At 34.6% G+C, this 19,919-nt stretch overlaps 1 protein-coding gene and 1 pseudogene across 1 annotated transcript in view; both read right to left on the bottom strand.

Moving 5' to 3' along the window:
• CFAP47 (cilia and flagella associated protein 47) overlaps positions 1–19,919 on the bottom strand; it is a 453,685-nt gene that overhangs the window by 225,977 nt on the left and 207,789 nt on the right. The window contains exons 34-35 of the mRNA XM_032426488.1: positions 7,804–7,901; positions 7,404–7,520 (exon numbers count right to left, since the gene is read on the bottom strand). Coding sequence (XP_032282379.1) covers positions 7,404–7,520; positions 7,804–7,901 — 215 coding nt within the window. The remainder of the gene's footprint in view (positions 1–7,403; positions 7,521–7,803; positions 7,902–19,919) is intronic.
• On the bottom strand, positions 4,005–4,121 carry LOC116646181 (annotated as a pseudogene).

Below are 19,919 nucleotides of genomic sequence, written 5' to 3'. Positions count from 1 at the left end.
GTTTATCTTAATGGGAAAAATATATTTGATTAAGATATTAGACTAAAAAAAAAAAACAGAGAAAAGAGCATCCTTACCTTTCCTTATCATAAATTTCAATGAAGATAACCAAAAGCAATTACACTTTTGTCAGTCCTTGGCTTAAAAATCCAAATGTTAACATAGGTTTGTTTCTTTTTATTATTATTATTATTTTAAGTTAAGTTTGTTTAAAACAAGACTTTCATGTGAATTATCTTTCAAAGATATAATCATTACTTTCTCTATACAGGTCTAACCTAGAAGAACTTCAACTGTATTGGTCCATTTTTCCCCCACAATGATAGTATTTTTCAACTAGCCTAATAAAAGACAAAAAATTAAACAGAAAAAGGTCATAATAGAGAAAAATGCTAGAGTAGAAATCTGGTAAACCAAATTCAAGTCCTGCTACTACACAGTGCCACGATCTTTACTAAATCAATTGGTTTTCCAAGGCCTCAGTTTTTTCATCAGTAACAAGAAGAGGTGAGATAATATCGACTTTCATGGAGGATTTAATTTGCTATGACTAAAAGATATCACCAGCTTTCATATTGGACACCAAACATAATGAGCAGTACCAACTGACATACCGTAATTCTACAGAGAACACTGATGATTACCTTCCCCAAAGCAATTTTCCTCTTTCTTCTTCCCTAAGAATCCCAATTTTTGTGGCTGTTTCATTACTTTTATCGAATAATGGTTTATCTACAAGCGTGGAATGTAATTATGGTCAATGACATGTAATGGGAAATATGCTGTGAAACATTGGAAAAGGTTTATCTTATGGAAAAAGAGAAGTGCAAGATGAGGAGCTACTCAACCAGCCTCAAGACTAACTATATAAAGATGTTACATGAGAATTTCAGTAGAAACTTTGTGGTTATTAGTGCACATGCCTAAAATAAAGCCAGCAGGCTGAGACGGGCTGAGCAAAAATGAATCTCTAATAACTTTATTGAGCAACTGACTATGCTTATAATCTCCTAATGCCTGACTTTGTCTAATGTATTGTATTTGTTTATTTTTAAAGCACTTTCACTCATGCATTCTGTTATTTAATGCTAAAAAGCATCAAAATTGATAAAAACAACTTTTTTTTTTTTTTTCTTGAGAGGGAGAGAGAGAGGAGGGGCAGGGGAAGAGAGAGAATCTCAAGCAGGCTCCATGCCGAGCGCTTGAGCCCAACAAGGGGCTGGATCCCACAGCCCTGAAATCATGATGTGAGTCAGATGCTAAACAGACTGAGCCACCCAGGAGCCCCAAAAACAAAAGTTTTAAGAGAAAAGTCAGATTATCTATTGAACCTTAGCTCCCATCACTACTCAGTGAATTAGGTGTAGTACAACCTCTACAAATGTCATATTTATTTTTATATACATTTCTTTACATGAGGGAATAAAAATACATTCTATGCTGAGTCCAAATAATTCCCATCATATTTTTCTTTAAAGTATGTCACAAAAGGGAGAATATGTAAACAACTGTTATATTCCAGATGGCAAGATTCCACAACAGGACATAATATAGGCACAGAAACTTATCTAGCTGATTCCACAGTTGCAAAGAAGAATATAATAAATAAGAAACTTAAACATTAATAAACATATTCAGTGATAAGAAAAAGTTAAGGAATTGGAACTGGTTAGTAAAAGCTTGGTAATTATCAGCTAACTGTCAATTTCCCCATTCATCAGATCTTAGATACCTTCTCTACATTTTTATGTATTAGATACTCACATTTAAAAATATTTTTTGGCTACAGAATAAAATAAAAATTTTGAATCAACAATGTATGATGATTTATATTTTCTAAACAAAAATATTTTAAGTTTCTTATAAACCCCGACCAAATTATCAGGGGCCACCTTGAACACCCAAAGTCCCATGTAACTCTTCTTGGTTCCCTCACCAGAATGATTTCTGTTCCTTTTGATTCCCATAGCACACTGCTTCTATGTATACTATGGCATTCACTATCAGCTTTGCATCAGCTCTTTTTCTTATACTTTTCATTATTAATAACATCTTTGAAGGCATGATTGTGGTTTAATCATATCTGTACCCCTTACAGGGTCTATCCAGTGTCTTTTATGGAGGATATTCAATTTGTTGAATTGACGAGAACTGTAGTATTTTTATTCTTCCAAACCAAAGTCTTTCATTGAAGTTTATCTTTAAAACTCTCTTATAAAAGAAATTTCTGGCCAAAATCCAGGAATACAGTTTCTCTTTACAACTATACCAATATAAAAGAATGTAAATGTCAGATCTGAAACAAAGTGACGTTAACATGCAACCAAGCCATTATGAAATATCATTTTTCCAGCAAGTGTGAGGAACAACTTTATACCAAGCCAGATGTGGGCACTGGCATCGTCAATGTCTCTCGTGTCATGGAAAAGAAAACTCAGAGTAAGTTGAAATGGTCTTTCTCCTGTGTCCTTCTTTTGTGACTGTTCACAAGGTCTAGCAAACCTCAAATGTCTCCTGTATCAACTTATTATTTTAAGTTTCCATTCAAATGACATGAGTAGAGAAAATACTTTCCTCCTTGACCAACTGAAATTATATTTTGATTGGTCTGTGTTCCCTGTCTCCAGTCCCTCTCCTGTGAGTCCATTCCCATCATAGTTGTAAGAACAAATACCTTTTGTGTAGTTGCTATAAAAAAAAAAAAAAAGAACAAATACCTTTAGTCCCATAATACCCAGATGGTAAGCTTCTTACTTTTTATACTGATATCCAATATCCCAATATATACCTATATCAATTTTTCTAATCCCAAAATTCAACTATGGTAACCTATTCACAGAATTTCCTTACTGCATGTCATGTATTCCATTTGACATTCTGTTTACGCCATTTCCTCTGAGTGAACACTTTCCTCTCTTACCACTACCAGTCCAAATCCAATCCACCCTTCAAGACTCCAAATAAGTCCTGCCTTCTCTGCAAAGTCTTTGGTGGATCAATCTAGATCATATTGATCTCTTCCCTTATCTGAATTCTATACTTTGTTTTTTACATACACTGACAATTACATGAGTAGAATGTTATTTATCATTGAACATGAATATATCTTGATAATTCAATGATTTTGTATATTCTTCAAAGTAAGAAATCATTTTTTTTAAAGATTATTTATTTGAGAGAGAGAGAGAGAGTGACCATGAGTGGGGTGGGGGGCAGGGAGGGACAAAGGAAGAGGGAGAGAGAAACTTAAGCAGACTCCATGCTGAGTGCAAAGCTCAATGCAGGGCTCGATCTCACCACAGGGATCACGACCTGAGCCGAAACCAAGTGGGACTCTCAACCAACTGCACCACCCAGGCACCCCAAGAAATCATTTATTATACTACTTCATTACTCTAACAAAGGGCTCAAAAAATAGTAAGCATATAATGTGTTTGATTATTGCTATATAATAGTTAGATATATATTATATAATAGTAGTTGGTTATTATTGAGGACTTGATGTGAAAGGCCAGATGGAATTATAACATGGGGATCCAAATGTAATAATGTATATTGCCATTCTGATCTCTACATGAATATGTATTTTAAAACAAAAGTGAAAAAACGTCTTTTTAGCTACTAAATTAAAAAATGATAATACATCTATATTCAAATAAATCTGCTCCTTTAATTCATTCTTAGAGCTTGGGTAGTGCTACTAAATCACTCAAGCTTCATTCTTAGGGTTTAAGAAAAATGGACAAATCACTAGAACTATTTTCTTATGCACAGTTGGATATACATAATTATACATATGTAGAAATATACAGTCGATTTCTATGAAGTCATATTTCAAATTCCACATTTTAGCAATACCCTACAAAAAGATGGTTTCAATTTAGATTTAAAATATATGAACAAAAGATTATTAAAAGGAGTCAACTAACATTTTCACAAAGAAGACATACAATTGGCCAATAGGTACATGAAAAGGTCTTCAACATCACTAACCATGAGGGAAATGTAAATCAAAACCACAATGAGATATTACCTCACACCTATTATTAAAAAGAATAGAGATATTAAACTGATAAGAACAGATACTACACTTGATCTTAGCCAAAAGGCCGAGAAGCGATTGGGAGGATGGGTTAGCCTGGTGATGGGTATTGAGGAGGGCACGTTCTGCATGGAGCACTGGGTGTTATGCACAAACAATGAATCATGGAACACTATATCTAAAACTAATGATGTAATGTATGGGGATTAACATAACAATAAAAAAATTAAAAAAAAAAAAGAATAGAGATAAAGTGTTGGCAAGGATGTAGAGAAAGGGGAATTTTTGTATGTTGTTGGTGGAAATGTGCCTTGTTATATTAAAGAGAGGAGAGATAACTATTATTAGAGGAGAGATAAAGTGTTGGCAAGGATGTAGAGAAAGGGGAATTTTTGTATATGTTTTGTTGGTGGAAATGTGCCTTGTTATAGCCATAATGGAAAACAGTATGGGGGTCCTCTAAAAAATTAAACACAGAACTACCATATGGTCCAGCGTCCCTACTTCTGGGTATATATCCAAAGGAAATGAAACCAGCATCTCAGAGATATTTGCACTTCCATGTTCAACTGCAGCATTATTCACAATATCAAACATATGGAAAAACCTGTCTGTCGATGTAGGAATGCATAAAGAAAATGTGGCATACAGCGAATATCATTCTCAATGTGGAAAAACTAAGAGCTTGTCCCTTAAGGTCAGGAACACGACAGGGATGCCCACTCTCACCACTAGGTTCAACATAGTACTAGAAGTCCTAGCCTCAGCAATCAGACAACAAAAAGAAATAAAAGGCATTCAAACTGGCAAAGAAGAAGTCAAACTCCCTCTCTTCGCAGATGAATGATACTTTATGTGGAAAACCCAAAAGACTCCACCCCCAAATTGCTAGAACTCATACAGCAATTCAGCAACGTGGCAAGATACAAAATCAATGCACAGAAATCAGTTGCATTTTATACACTAACAATGTGACTGAAAAAAAGAGAAATTAAGGAATCAATCCCATTTACAATTGCACCAAAAACCGTAAGATACCTAGGAAGAAACCTAACTAAAGAGGTAAAGGATCTGTACTCTAGAAACTATAGACCACTTATGAAAGAAATTGGGAGGAAGACACAAAGAGATGGAAAAATATTCCATGTTCATGGATTGGAAGAATAAACACTGTTAAAACGTCTATGCTGCCCAGAACAATCTACACATTCAGTGCAATCCCTAACAAAATACCATCGACATTTTTCACAGAGCTGGAACAAACAATCCCAAAATTTGTATGGAACCAGAAAAGACCCCAAATCACCAGGGGAATGTTGAAAAAGAAAACCCAAACTGGGGGCATCATAATGCCTGACTTTGAGCTATATTACAAAGCTGTGATCATCAAGACAGCATGGTACTGGTACAAAAACAGACACATAGATCAATGGAACAGAACAGAGACCCCAGAAATGGACCCTCAACTCTATGGTCAACTAATCTTCGATAAAGCAGGGAAGAATATCCATTGGAAAAAAGACAGTCTCTTCAATAAATTGTGCTAGGAAAATTGGACAGCCACATGCAAAAGAATGAAACTGGACCATTCCCTTACATCATACACAAAGATAAACTCAAAATGGATGCAAGACCTAAATGTGAGACAGGAATCCATCAAAATCCTAGAGGAGAACACAATTAGTAACCTCTTTGACCTCAGCCACAGCAACTTCTGGCAAGACATGTCTCCAAAGGCAAGGGAAAGAAAAGCAAAAATGAAATATTGGGACTTCATCAAGATAAAAAGCTTCTGCATGACAAAGGAAACAGTCAACAAAACTAAAAGGCAACCTATGGAATGGGAGAAGATATTTGCAAATGACACTACAGATAAAGGGCTGGTATCCAAGATCTATAAAGAACTTCTCAAACTCAACACCCAAAAAACAAATAATCCAGTCAAGAAATGGGCAGAAGACATGAACAGACACTTCTCCAAAGAAGACATACAAATGGCCAACAGACACATGAAAAAATGCTCCACATCACTTGCCATCAGGGAAATACAAATCAAAACCACAATGAGATACCACCTCACACCAGTTAGAATGGCTCATATTAACAACACAGGGAACAACAAATGTTGACGAGGATGTGGAGAAAGGGGAACCCTCTTACACTCTTGGTGGGAATGCAAGCTGGTACAGCCACTCTGGAAAACAGTATGGGGGTTCCTCAAGACATTAAAAATAGAGCTACCCTATGACCCATCAATTGCACTACTGGGTGTTAACCCCAAAGATACAGATGTAGTGAAAAGAAGGGGCACCTGCACCCCTTGTGTTCATAGCAGCAATGTCCACAATATCCAAACTGGTGACGGAGCTGAGATGTCCTTCAACAGACAAATGGATAAAGAAGATGTGGCTTATATATACAATGGAATATTAATCAGCCATCAGGAAGGATGAATACCTATCATTTGCATCGACATGGTTGGAGGGTACTATGCTAGGTGAAATAAGTCAATCAGAGAAAGACAATTATCATAAGGTTTCACTCATATTTGGAATATAAGGAATAGAGCAGAGGACCATAGGGGAAGGGAGGGAAAACTGAATGGGAAGAAATCAGAGAGGGAGACAGACCATGAGAGTCTCTTGACTCCAGGAAACAAACTGAGGGTTGCAAAAGGGAGGTGGGTGGGGGGATAGGGTAACTGGGGATGGGCATTAAGGAGGGCACGTGATCTGATGAGCATTGGATGTTATACGCAACTAAGGAATCACTGAACACTACATCAAAAACTAATGATGTATTATATGTTGGCTAATTGAATTTAAATAAAATAAAATTTAAAAAAAAGAAAACATGATATATACTCACAATGGAATATTTAGTCATAAAAAAGAAAGAAATCCTGTCACTTTTGATAACATGGAAGAATCCAGAGGACATTATGCTAAGTAAAATAAACCAGACACAGTAAGGCAAGTATTTTATGATTTCAATTGTATGTGGAATCTAAAAAAGTCAAACCCATGCAATCTGAGAGTAGAATGATAGTTGCCAATGGAGAGGGATGGGGGAAATGAGGAGATGTTGGATCTTAAGTGTTCTCACCACGCATACACATACACACACACACACACACACACAAAATGGTAACTATGTGAGGTGATGGATGTGTTAATTACCTTGTCTGTGGTAATCGATTCACATTATATATGTACAATCATCACACTGTATACCTACAAAAATTACATTTTACAAACTAAATATATACAATTTGTATTTAACAATCATACCTGGTGAAGCTGGAAAAAATACGAAAAGAAGAAACTGATATTTATGGAATATGTGATATATAGTCACGCACCTGTATGTCCATGTCAAAGCCAATTTCACGAAGTACATTCACAATAATCAGGCAATTGTGCAGATACTGTTCAGAACTTTTTGGTTGTGTGTACATTTTTTCGAAATGAGACTCAATCTGGAAAAGACAACAATCAAATCTTTTAGTAATGGAATAAAAATTACTGCTTTTTAACTCTTCTCTTTAGTTCGGCAAAGAATCATTTAAGTATTAACATCTGTCAGTAGTAGCTTATTACAATCAAAATACCGGAATAAACAAAAGGGAATGCCGGCCGTTCAGATTCAGGTGTGATTTAAATTAAAACATTGAAAAAAATCAGTTTATAAAAAATACTTTGAATTTTAATTACTAAGTTCTTTCAAATAATAGAAGACTATGCCTCATAAAAGACTCTTACCAAAAACGGACAATAGGCTCCCAACTGTGTTGCAAAAACAAGGCCATCTAAAAGATCTTTGTCAAAATTTACTATCCATCTGTCAGAGGGAATAACTCCTGTTCCAAAAAAGAGAGTAAATATAACATTAGTTTTACTTTTCTAAAAAAGATACCTTATGGTATCTGTCTGAATATATTCTGATATTGTCACTATATAATACAGAACGTATTTAAAATTGGCAGACATTATAGAAAAAAATGCTTTCAAAATCATTCTCATTGTGGAGACATTTAGTGCCCAATTCAAACAAAAAGGAAAACAGAACATGTGCCTGGCTTTATTTCCCTGGTTTTCAAGGAATTACTGATCCTTGACAAGTTTTCTTCCAAAGTGACATACAAAAGAACGAAGAAATGATCTGGAATTTTCTATTCCTTCAAAAGGAAAATGGATTGATGAATAAAGGACAATGAGAAAATTTTTAAAAAAAGGAAAAAGGATGTCTTATGGAATTTGAGCAATAGTCAAAAAAATTTTTGTCTTTGCTTGGAAAAGAAAAAACATATTACTTTGGAAATAAAAACAAAATTTAAACCTCCAAACAATCATAAGAGAATATTATGGAAAACTATATGCCAACAAATTGGACAACCTAGAAGAAATGGATAAATTCCTAGAAACCTATAAATAACCAAAACTGAATCAGGAAGAAATAGAAAATTTGAATAGACTGATAACCAGCAAAGAAATTTAATCAGTAATCAAAAAACTCCCAACAAACAAAAGTCCAGGACCAGATGGCTTCATAGGTGAATTCTACCAAACATTTAAAGAAGAGTTAGTATCTATTCTTCCCAAATTATTCCAAGAAATAGAAAAGGAAGGAAAACTTCCAAATTCATTCTATGAGGCCAGGATTACCCTAATAACAAACCAGAAAAAGACACCACTAAAAAAGAGAACTACAGGCCAATATCTCTGATAAACACAGATGCAAAAATACTAGCAAACCAAAGCCAACAATACATTAAAGAAATCATTCACCACAATCAACTGGGATTTATTCCTGGGTTGCAAGTGTGGTTCAATATTCTCAAATCAATGTGATACATCACATCAAAAAGTGAAAGGATAAGAACCATATGATCCTTTCAATAGATGCAGAAAAAGCATCTGACAAAGTACAACACCCATTCATGATAAAAACCCTCAACAAGGTAGGTTTAGAGGGAACATACTTCAACATATTAAAGGCCACCTATGAAAAACCCACAGCTAACATGATCCTTAATGGGGAAAAAATGAGAGCTTTTCCCCTAAGGTGAGGAATAAGACAAGGATATCCACTCTCACCACTTCTATTTAACATAGTACTGGAAGTCCTAGCCACAGCAATCAGACAACAAAAAGAAATAAAAAGCATCAAAATCAGTAAGGAAGAAGTAAAACTTTCCCTATTTGTAGATGTCATGATACTATATATAAAAAACCCAAAAGACTCCATCAAAAAAACTGCTAGAACTGATAAACGAATTCAGTAAAGTTGCAGGATACATAATCAATCTACAGAAATCTGTTGATTTCTACAAACTAATAATGAAGTAGCAGAAAGAAAAATTAAGGAATCTGTCTCATTTACAATTGCACCAAAAATAATAAGATACACAGGAATAAACATATCCAAAGAGGTGAAAGACTTGTACTCTGAAAACTATCAAACACTGATGAAAGAAATTGAAGATGACACAAAGAAATGGAAAGACATTCCATGCTCATGGATTGGAAAAACAAATATTGCTAAAATGTCTATACTACCCAAAGCAGTCTACAGATCCAATGCAATCCCTATCAAAATACCAACAGCATTTTTCACAGCTAGAACAAGCAATCCTAAAATCTGTATAGAACCACAAAAGACCCAAATAACTAAAGCAATCTTGAAAACGAAAAGCAAAGCTGAAGACCTGCAACCACAAAAAGAAAAGCAAATCACAATTCTGAACTTCAAGTTATATTACAAAGTTGTAGTTATCAACACAGTATGGGATTGGCACAAAAATAGACACAGATCAATGGAACAGAATATAAAACTCAGAAATAAACCCACAACTACTTGGTCAGTTAATCTTGGACAAAGGAGGAAAGAACATCCAATGGGAAGAGGACAGTCTTTCTAACAAATGGTGTTGGAAAAGTGGATAGTAACATGCAAAAGAAAGAAACTGGACCACTTTCTTACTCCATACATAAAAATAAATTCAAAATGGATTGAAGACCTACATGTGAGACCTGAAACACAAAAATCCTAGAAGAGAACACAGGCAGTAACCTCTTCGACACTGATCATAGCAACTTCTTGATATGTCTACTGAGGCAAGGGAAACAAAAGCAAAAATAAACTATTGGGACTACATCAAAATAAAAAGCTTCTGCGGAGCAAAGGAAACAATCAACAAGACTAAAAGCAACCTACTTCATGGGAGAAGATATTTTCAAATGACATATCTGATAAAGGGTTAGTATTCAAAATATATAAAGAACTTATAAAACTCAACACCCAAGAACCAAATAATCCAATTGAAAAATGGGCAGGAGACATGAATAGATATTTCTCGAAAGAAGACATATAGATGGCCAACAGACACATTTAAAAGATGGTTCATCATCACTCATCATCAGGGAAATGCATACCAAAACTACAATGAGCAATCACCTCACACCTGTCAGAATGGCTGAAATCAATAACACAAGAAACAATAGTTTTGGCCATGATGTGGAGAAAAAGGAAAGCTCTTGCATTGTTGGTGGGAGCAGCCACTGTGGAAAACAGTACAGAGTTTCCTCGAAAAGTTAAAAATAGAACTACCCTAAGATCCGAATTCACATTACTGGGTATTTACCCAAAGAATACAAAAGCACTAATTCAAAGGGACACATGCACCCCTACATTTATAGCAGCAATATTTGCAATAGCCAAAATATGGAAGCAGCCCAAGTGTCCATCCATTGATGAATGGATGAGGAAGATGTGAATAAAATTTTGTCATTTGCAACAATGTGGATGGAGCCGGAGAGTATGATGCTGAGCGAAATGGGTCGGTTAGACAGGGATGGGTGCCTTATGATTTCACTAATGTGTGGAATTTAAGAAACAAAACAAATGAGCAAAGGGAAAAAAAGAGAGGAGAGAGAGAGAGACAAACCAATAGGCAGATTTTTGATCACTCAGATGGCTTTACATCTGGTACTAGAAGACCAATTTCTCTGGAACCACAGATGTCCTAGATACTTCACAAAAATAGTACCTGGTATTTTTTCATCTGAGATGCTACATAATTGAATGATTCTATAGGATTTCTATAGCATGGTACTGCAAAATCAGTCTAGCAAACACGTATCACTAGAAATTTTCAACTAATACATAGTAAACAATATTTTGGACTGTATATTTCAAAGTATTTTTTGCTGATAAAAACCTATAAATACCTATATCTGATAGATGATGTGATACAATCAAAGTAATGAGTTTAAAATACACATTTCTGGTGGGCTGGATGTTTATAACCTAAATGGGCTTCTCTTAATGTATATGTGCCACCTATGTCTTTTAATAAAAGCAAAAGGTCTCACTTTCGTAGCCAAAATTCACTTTTCTAAGAACTGTAAGCAATTCTAACTTTAATCTGAAAAAGGCAATTTACTAGGCTTTTGTGTTGATAGTGAATCAGACAGTATTTGATATAGACCATGATCTCTAAACATCCCAATGTCATCTTGTATCATTAAAGAGACAGAAATTCCCCTCAAGGTGTTTATCATCCTGTTGAGGATAGATCACACCCATAACAGGAAAACAACTAATTAAAAATCTCCTAACTAGAAGCTGATAGAGAGATTACAATATAACAATAACTATAATGCTGTTACTTCCAACTCCACCAACTGCAATCCAGCACCACAGGACTCATTATGACCTTCCCTCTTTCCTTATTTCTAACTTGGCTCTTCAGTACAGGAAAACCTGGTTCTCATTACCTACAAAATATTTACTTCTTTGTTCAACTCTAGTATATATTTAAAGCAATTTCAGAATTGCAAACCCACACCCCTGCAAGAAACTAGAGTAACACGTGCATGCAATATTCCTTTTGTCTTTAGGTCTACAGTACGCAGTCATGATTGTTTTTACAAGATAATTTAGCCAGCACCTTTCCTGTCCATTATATTCACTGAGGTTGTCAAACATTTGCAACGCAGTTAGATTCATTTATCACAGTCTGCATTCCATCCTGAATTACTTCCATGTCTTAGCTGATTAAAAAAATACACGCACTAACATACATTCTGTGTTGTACGCTTCTAGGATTTTGAGAGGTATACTGTCATGTATTTATCACACTTCCATACAGAAAAGTTTCATCACCCCCAAAATTCTCATTTGCACTGTAGAGTCAAGTTATTGATATCTACAAAAACAAGTGAGGTAGGATTTTTCACTAGGGTTATATTGAATCTATAGATCAATTTGGCAATACTGACAATAAAATATCTTACTCTTTTGTCTTCCACTTCCATGTGCATGGTATATTTCTCTATTTATTTGGTTCTCTTTGATTTCTTTCCTCAGTGCTTCATAATGTTCAGTACATATATCCTGCACATATTTTGTTGGGTTCATACTTAAGCATTTTATTCTATGTTGCTATGATAAATTATATATATATATATATATATATATATATATATATATATAGTTGCAAATTCCAATTGTTTACTGCCATTATAGAAAACAGAATTTATTTTTTATATACTGATTATATATCCATCCTACAACCATGACAAACTCTATACCAATTTTAGGAGATTTTTTGTGGTTGTTTTGGGATTTTCTACTTGACTGTCATATTGAATTCCAGTCTCTTTCTGAGGGGTAGAGGTGGTTTGTTGTTATTATTATTATTTGTTTTTTCAGTTTCTTTTTTCAGCTGCAGTGAGTTTTCATCAGGGCACTAAAGATGACTGTACATGTGGTCCTTCTCCCCACATATTAACTTTAATGTTCTATAGGGAATAGAGAAATTGGACAAGTTGCTTGCCCCACCCCCAGGTCTACACTATGAGGGGCACATTCTCCAGACTCACTCTCCAGTCATTTCTGTGAGCAACCAGTGAGGTTTGTGGAGTAAAAACCTGTAAGAGGATGCAGACGTTCCTTATTGCTCTAGCTCCTAAGGACTTCACGCTCTCTCACTAGTGTACACTTGGTCTCTACCAATCCACCAACCACCCTAACTCAACTCTTCTTATCAGTGTCCAGCTGTCTCTACCACAAGTAGACAATTGCTATCATCCCATTTCCTCCTGAAAGCACCTCCTCCTTCTTGGATGTTAGGATACTTTGTGGTCCTATAGGCTTAGCTTCATAGGGGAGCTTAACACACTTGGGAGTTTGCTATCTATATGGTTTTTGCTGTTGTTTTGTATATGCTTTTGCTGTAATTTTAAGGGTGGGAGCTAAAGGTCTTTCCAGTTCTCTACCTTTCTGAGTGGAAAACCAGTGGCACCTATTTTTGTTCAACCCATCACAACTTTGGAACTGCTTTGTTATTATTTCTTAAACAGCAATCAGCATGAATTGTTGCTGCTCAAACATGGCTCTCTGTGCAAAGAGGATGGCAATAATCCTCCAGAACAGTGTTGAGAAGTAAAAACCTTGCTTCTCTGATCTGATCCCGTGCCTATGGCCTACCATTCATACAGAAAGAAGGCTGCAGCCAAGCCCCCACCAGTTTACCACAGCCTTAGGTATATCACGGATTTTCTCTGCTTTTTGGTTAATTCCTTTGATCTAGGCTACTCTCTTCTATACTCCAAGAGTTTGCTACCTAAAGTGTGCTATGTGAATCAGCAGCACCGTTATCAACTGGAAGCTTGTTATGAACACAGAATTTCAGACCCCACTTAAAACCTACTGAAACATAAAAAGTTTAGCAAAATCTCCAGGTGATTTATATTCATATTATCATCTGAGAAGTGTTGGTCTAGGGTTGTTTTTAGAGAAAGAGCAAACTAATCTAGTCCTCATTTGCCAGGAAACAGAAAATTCAAGTGATGTTCTACAATTTTTTTAAAATTTTAATTTAGAAGTTATATTTTTACCTATTTATTTACAGTATATTACTTCAAATATTCAGAAATATTAAAATAGTCCTAAATAGTATTACAAATTGAAGATGTGCCTGCTAAACATAAAACTGAAACATTTTATGCATTAAAGGAATAAGTGCACATATTATTTTTATGAGTATCATAGTAATTATTTAAATGATATTTTAGGTGGTTAAAACAGTACATTTTTATAACAGTTTTATTGATATGTAACTCATATAACATACGTTTTATCCAATTCAACTGTCCAATTCATTATTATTTAATATATTTACACAGCGGTGTGATCATCACCACTACTTAACCTTAGAATATTTATCAACACATAAAGAAACCCCATATCCACTAGCTGTCATTCCCCTTTTCCCTCTTCTCTCATCCATTGGAAAAAAACTAATTTACTTTCAGTCACTATGGACTTGCCTACTCTAAACATGTCATAGACATAGAATCAAAATATGTGCCCTTTTGTGTTATGGCTTCTTTTATTCAGCATAATGTTTTCAAGGTTCATCCATGCCATAGCATGTATCAGTGCTTTGCTTCTTTTTATACCTGAATAATGTTCCATTTTGTGACTAAATATACCACATTTTGTTTATCTATTCATCAGTTTATTGACATTTGGGTTGCTTCCACGTTTTGGCTATTATGAATAATGTTGCTATTAACATTTATTTAAGAATTTTTGTGAGAATATATGTATTTTCAAATATTTTGAGTATAAACCAATGAGTGGAACTGCTGAATCATATCATTAATCTATTTTTTAACATTTTGAGAAATGTTAAACTGTTTAACATTAAACTGTTTTCCAAAGTGCTTGTACCTTTTACAATCTCTCTAGCAATGTATAAGGTTCCAATTTCTAAAAATCTTTCCCAATAGATGTTATAGTATTTTCCATTTTTTTTTCATTTTATTCATCCAAGTTGGTGTCAAGTGCTAGTTCATTGTGCTTTTGTTTTGCATTTACCTAATGACTAATATTATGTTGAGTCTCTTCATGTGCTCTTCATGTGCTCATTGACCATTTGCTTATCTCCTTTTTTTTCTTTTTGCTTGCATTATTTGTTTTGTTTTTATTTGCATTATTTGTTGAGTTGTATTTTTATATATTCTTGGAAAAGTCTCTTGCTAGATATATATTTTCATTGTTGCTGTGTCCTTTGAAATGGTCTCTTTTATTTCCCTTTATATTCTATTAATATGGAGTACTGCATTGATTGGAAGTCCTACTATTTCTCAGAGATTTATTCATTTATTTTAGAGAAAGAGAGAGAGAGTGCAGGGTAAGGGGCAGAGGGAGAGGGAGGGAATCTCCAGCAGACTCCCCACTGAGCACTGAACCTGATGCAGGGCTTGATCTCACGACCCTGAGATCATGTCCTGAGCCAAAGCCAACAGTTAGAGGCTTAACCGACTAAGCCACCCAGGCACCCCAGAATTCGTAGGTTAAACTAATCTTACACTCCTGGGATAAATCTCACCTAGTAATTTTGTTTAATCCTCTTAAAATGTTGCTGGATTCTGTTTGCTAGAATTTTGAGGATTTTTATGCCTGCATTCAGAACAGATAACATAGTACGTTTTTAATTGTTTTAAAGCATTTTGGAAATGCAAAGTAATATATACTTTAATGGAGAAATCATCTTGTTTCTAAAGGTAGTTAAATTATGAAGATATGTGAACTCTAAATAATTATAAGATCAGCCAAATATAATAATTAGAAGATCAGCTACATGAGAGTGAGGTAATACATATAATATTTGGTAGAACTTCCATATAAGTACATCATTAAACTAGAAAGAAAATAAAGAATTTTGTGTACTAAGGTGATTAATCACTATGGATAAGGACTGATTTAAAAAACAAGAAGTATAAGTAATCAAAAGAAAATAATCACAGCAGTTACATGATAGAACAGATACAATAAACTAATCAATAATATTATGTTAATATTTTCAAAATTTAGACAAAATTCATTAATTTCATTATTTAAAATTTCATTATGATTATTTAAAATCATCCCACTAAAGAAATAATAGGTCCAGGTAATCTTACTAGTAAATTCTACAAAATTTAAGAAACAAGCAATTTCACTTTTCTAGAAACTCTTTCAAAGCCTACAAAGAGGAAATATTCTACAACTAATTGTTGAGATTTGTGTAAAATTGTAACATAAAAAACTAAAAAATACAGAGAATATTTACAAATCATCACTCATGTAAACTAAAGCAAAAAATTAAAATATTAGTAAACTAATCTAGCAAGGTATTAAAAAAAGGTTAGCTACCATGGCAAAATTAAATTTGTGCCAGGAATGCAAGGTTAGTTTACAGTTAAAAATCAATTTAACATACTATAGTAAGATAGGTAGAGAGAGAGAGATAAATAGAGACATATAGACATATACAGTTGACCCTTAAACAATGTGGGGTTTGGGGCACCAACTCTTGCACACTGAAAAATTTGTGTATAACTTTTGACTCCAGCAAATCTTAACTAATAATAGCCTACTGTAGACCAGAAGCCTTACTGAAAGCATAACCAGTCAATTAACACATATTTTGTATGTTATATGTATTATATATTGTATTCTTACAATAAAGTAAGCTAGAGAAAAGAAAATGTTATTAAGAAAATCACAAGAAAGAGAAAATACACTTATAATACCGTACTATTCAAAAAAAATCCACATATGAGTGGACCTGCACAGTTCAAAACCATGTTGTTCAAGGGTCAACTGTATATAATATATATAATTAAATAGTATTCATTATAAAACTTCCTGGAAAACTAAAAGGATATAAATTCCAGAACACAATCTACAAAGTAATCATATAGTAAATATCATAATTAATGATGAAATGTTGAATGTATTCTGCTTAATTATGAAAAAGATCAGGTATAATACAAGATCATCCATGTTAAAAAAAGGTTAGAAAAAACCTCTTCATTCCATCCTTTATTTTTTCACCCTTTTCTTTAAAAACAAAACAAAACAACTCTTGTAAATAAAGATTAAATTCCACCCTTTTATTTAAAAAAAAAAAAAAGAAAGAAAAAGCCTCTTCAGGACTCAGTTTCAACCAATATCTTTGACTTCAAAGGGAATACAAAAAATACCTCCTATACCAAATTTACAAAAGAAATGTTTTAGAACATGTTTCATACTCCTGTACACGCCTCCCACTTTGTGAATATAAAAAAGCTTAGAGCCAAACAAGGCAATTCACTTATAGGGGAGAAGTTACCAGCTTGATCTCCAATTTTCCAAGCTATTTGACAGACATAACACAATTAAATACTGTCCACAGAGCTTAGAGAAAAATAAAGGCTGACCCAAATTTTATTTCCAGTCAAGATGCCATTCGCACGTTAAAAAAAAAGAAGATAATTACAAACAGAACTCAGAGACTAGAGACTTTTGAAAAGGGTTTTCTTAGAAAAGCAATTATGAAATCCAGCCACCCAATAGTTGAATCAAAAAATATATAAAAATGGAGAATCCAGGTAAAATGACACATAACAGAATACTGACACAATAGAATATAAGTGTTATAAATACTGACAATATAGGCATAATGAACATAACAAAATGATACAGTCAGGCAGAAAGGTGAGAGGAAATGAGAGTAAGAATTATCTTACCTGTCATAGCAATGGTTATCGATGCTATGTAAAATCACGTGTAGCAACAAAACAAAATTTAAAAAAAACCCTCAGAATTCATAATGTATTCATAAGTTTCTTCTTTTAAATTTGAGACATAATTTACAAAATATTATTTCTTGTGGTGAATAAATATTTATAAGGTACCTCTGCACTATTTAATCTTATTCCCTATTTTTCAATTTGCACAGATTAGAGTTTTTTTTCTTTTTCTTTTATTTTTTTAAATTTATTTGACAGAGAGAGAGACAGCCAGAGAGGGAACACAAGCAGGGGGAGTGGGAGAGGGAGAAGCAGGCTTCCCGCTGAGCAGGGAGCCCGATGCGGGGGCTCGATCCCAGGACTCTGGGATCATGACCTGAGCCGAAGGCAGATGCTTAACGACTGAGCCAACCAGGCGCCCCTGCACATATTAGAGTTTCTAACCTTCACTGTGCGTCAGAGCCACCTAGAAAGCTTTTAAAAGCTGCACACACGTACAGGCAATACCCCCACAGATTCAGTTTCAGTTGGCCTGGGGTGGGGCATCCGTTTTTATTTTTTTAATTTCCCAGGTGATTACAAAAGGGCATCCAGATTTGAAAACCCACTCTTGTGGATGAAAAAGTAAATGAGATATCTCTCTGGACATTAGGAAAGAATTTGCAAGAATTGAACAGATCTAAGCTAAAGAAGATTTTAACATTTTGAAAGAGCAGCATCACACAATGACACTTAACACGAGCATTGGAGGTCAAACTGCTTGGATTGATTTAAAACCCAGCCACATACTTTCCTAGGAACATAAATTAACCTCGCTACTTTGGTTTTCCTGTTAATTATAATAACAGCCACCTGATCGTGTTGCTTGTTTTGAGGATTAAATAAACCGTTATATGTAAAATTCTTAGTCCTTTAATTGGCATACTACAAAATACTGTGAAAATGAGTAGAGGAAAACTCATTTAAAATTAACAAACTGAGGGTTCTAGAGGGGAAGGGGTGGGGGGATGGGTTAGCCTGGTGATGGGTATTAAAGGGGGCACGTTCTGCATGGAGCACTGGGTGTTATACGCAAACAATGAATCATGGAACACTACATCAAAAACTAATGCTGTAATGTATGGTGATTAACATAAAAAAAAAAAAAAAGAACTCCAAGCATTGGAATGGGAAAAAAAAACTGAGTTGGGGAAGCCCTGCAGGGGGAATCAATGTATGTTACCACTCATTGCAGCCTGCATGATAAGCAGGAAAAAGGAAGCATTTTATCTCTTGCTCTTAAGAAAAAAGAAGGATGACCCCTCTCTGCCCCAGCTATTAATAGTGCACCTGGTAACCAATGAGAAACCACCACATCCTCAGACTCTTGTTCCTCTCCTATGAAATTCTGTTCAAAACAACCCTCCCCAATTTCCTCCTAAACCTAATAAAAGTGTAACTTCCTCTTGACTCTTCATACTTGCCTATGGTTTGCCATAGTATGCTTGTACAGAACTGCCATTCCTCTGCTATTCCCGAATAAACTCATTTCCCTAATAAAATAACTATTTTATTTTTATGGTTGACAACACCAAACATCCCCCTCTCCTGACTAATGTAAGTGATCACCGCTTCTCTACCAATTAAAGAATTAGCCTCAATTATGGCCTTCTTCCTTCTAAATAAGATTTATTAAATTACTCATAGAATTACCACTGCCCCTGAGAGCATACAATCAAGGTGAATCCCTGTTTCCTTGAACCTGTCCCCAATTTACTTAGCTAATGCACAAGTCCTATAATGTCTTCCATAATATCCTTTACTGTGAGACACTCCATGACTCTCCATAATGTGTGGTCTCCCTCATTGCAATGAGCACTGAAAAGAATTTGTTCAACTATAGATGTGTTCCCAGTAGTCTCTATCTAGAAGGCACTGACACTGAGTAGGTATGAATATGAAAGAGAAAGAATGTGGTCTGATTGTGGGTGAATTTTTACATCATACATTTTGCAGGACACGTGGCTATTGCATTGGTTCACCCTGATTTACTGAACCACACTGCTAATCCATCAGAAATGGTTTAACTCTCTGTTCTCATGTTTTTTTGACTGCCTGGCATTTCTCCGAATTTAGTGTTGAGTTTCACACTAATCATGACTTCTACATATTGACTGACAGTCATATTCCCAATATAAAACATTCTAAATGTAACATTAAAATATCAGATTATACCATTTATAGTATCTATGTGCATTTTAATCTTGCAACATTGATGATAAATATTTAATGCTAAACATTAAAGGGATAATTTGGAACTTCTGGAAAAA

Source organism: Phoca vitulina, unplaced genomic scaffold (genome assembly GCF_004348235.1).
Source record: "Phoca vitulina isolate PV1807 unplaced genomic scaffold, GSC_HSeal_1.0 scaffold35, whole genome shotgun sequence".
In the NCBI taxonomy this organism is placed as follows: domain Eukaryota; kingdom Metazoa; phylum Chordata; class Mammalia; order Carnivora; family Phocidae; genus Phoca; species Phoca vitulina.
The sequence above is the reverse complement of the archived record's forward strand: the minus strand, read 5'-3'. Positions and strand labels throughout refer to the sequence as shown.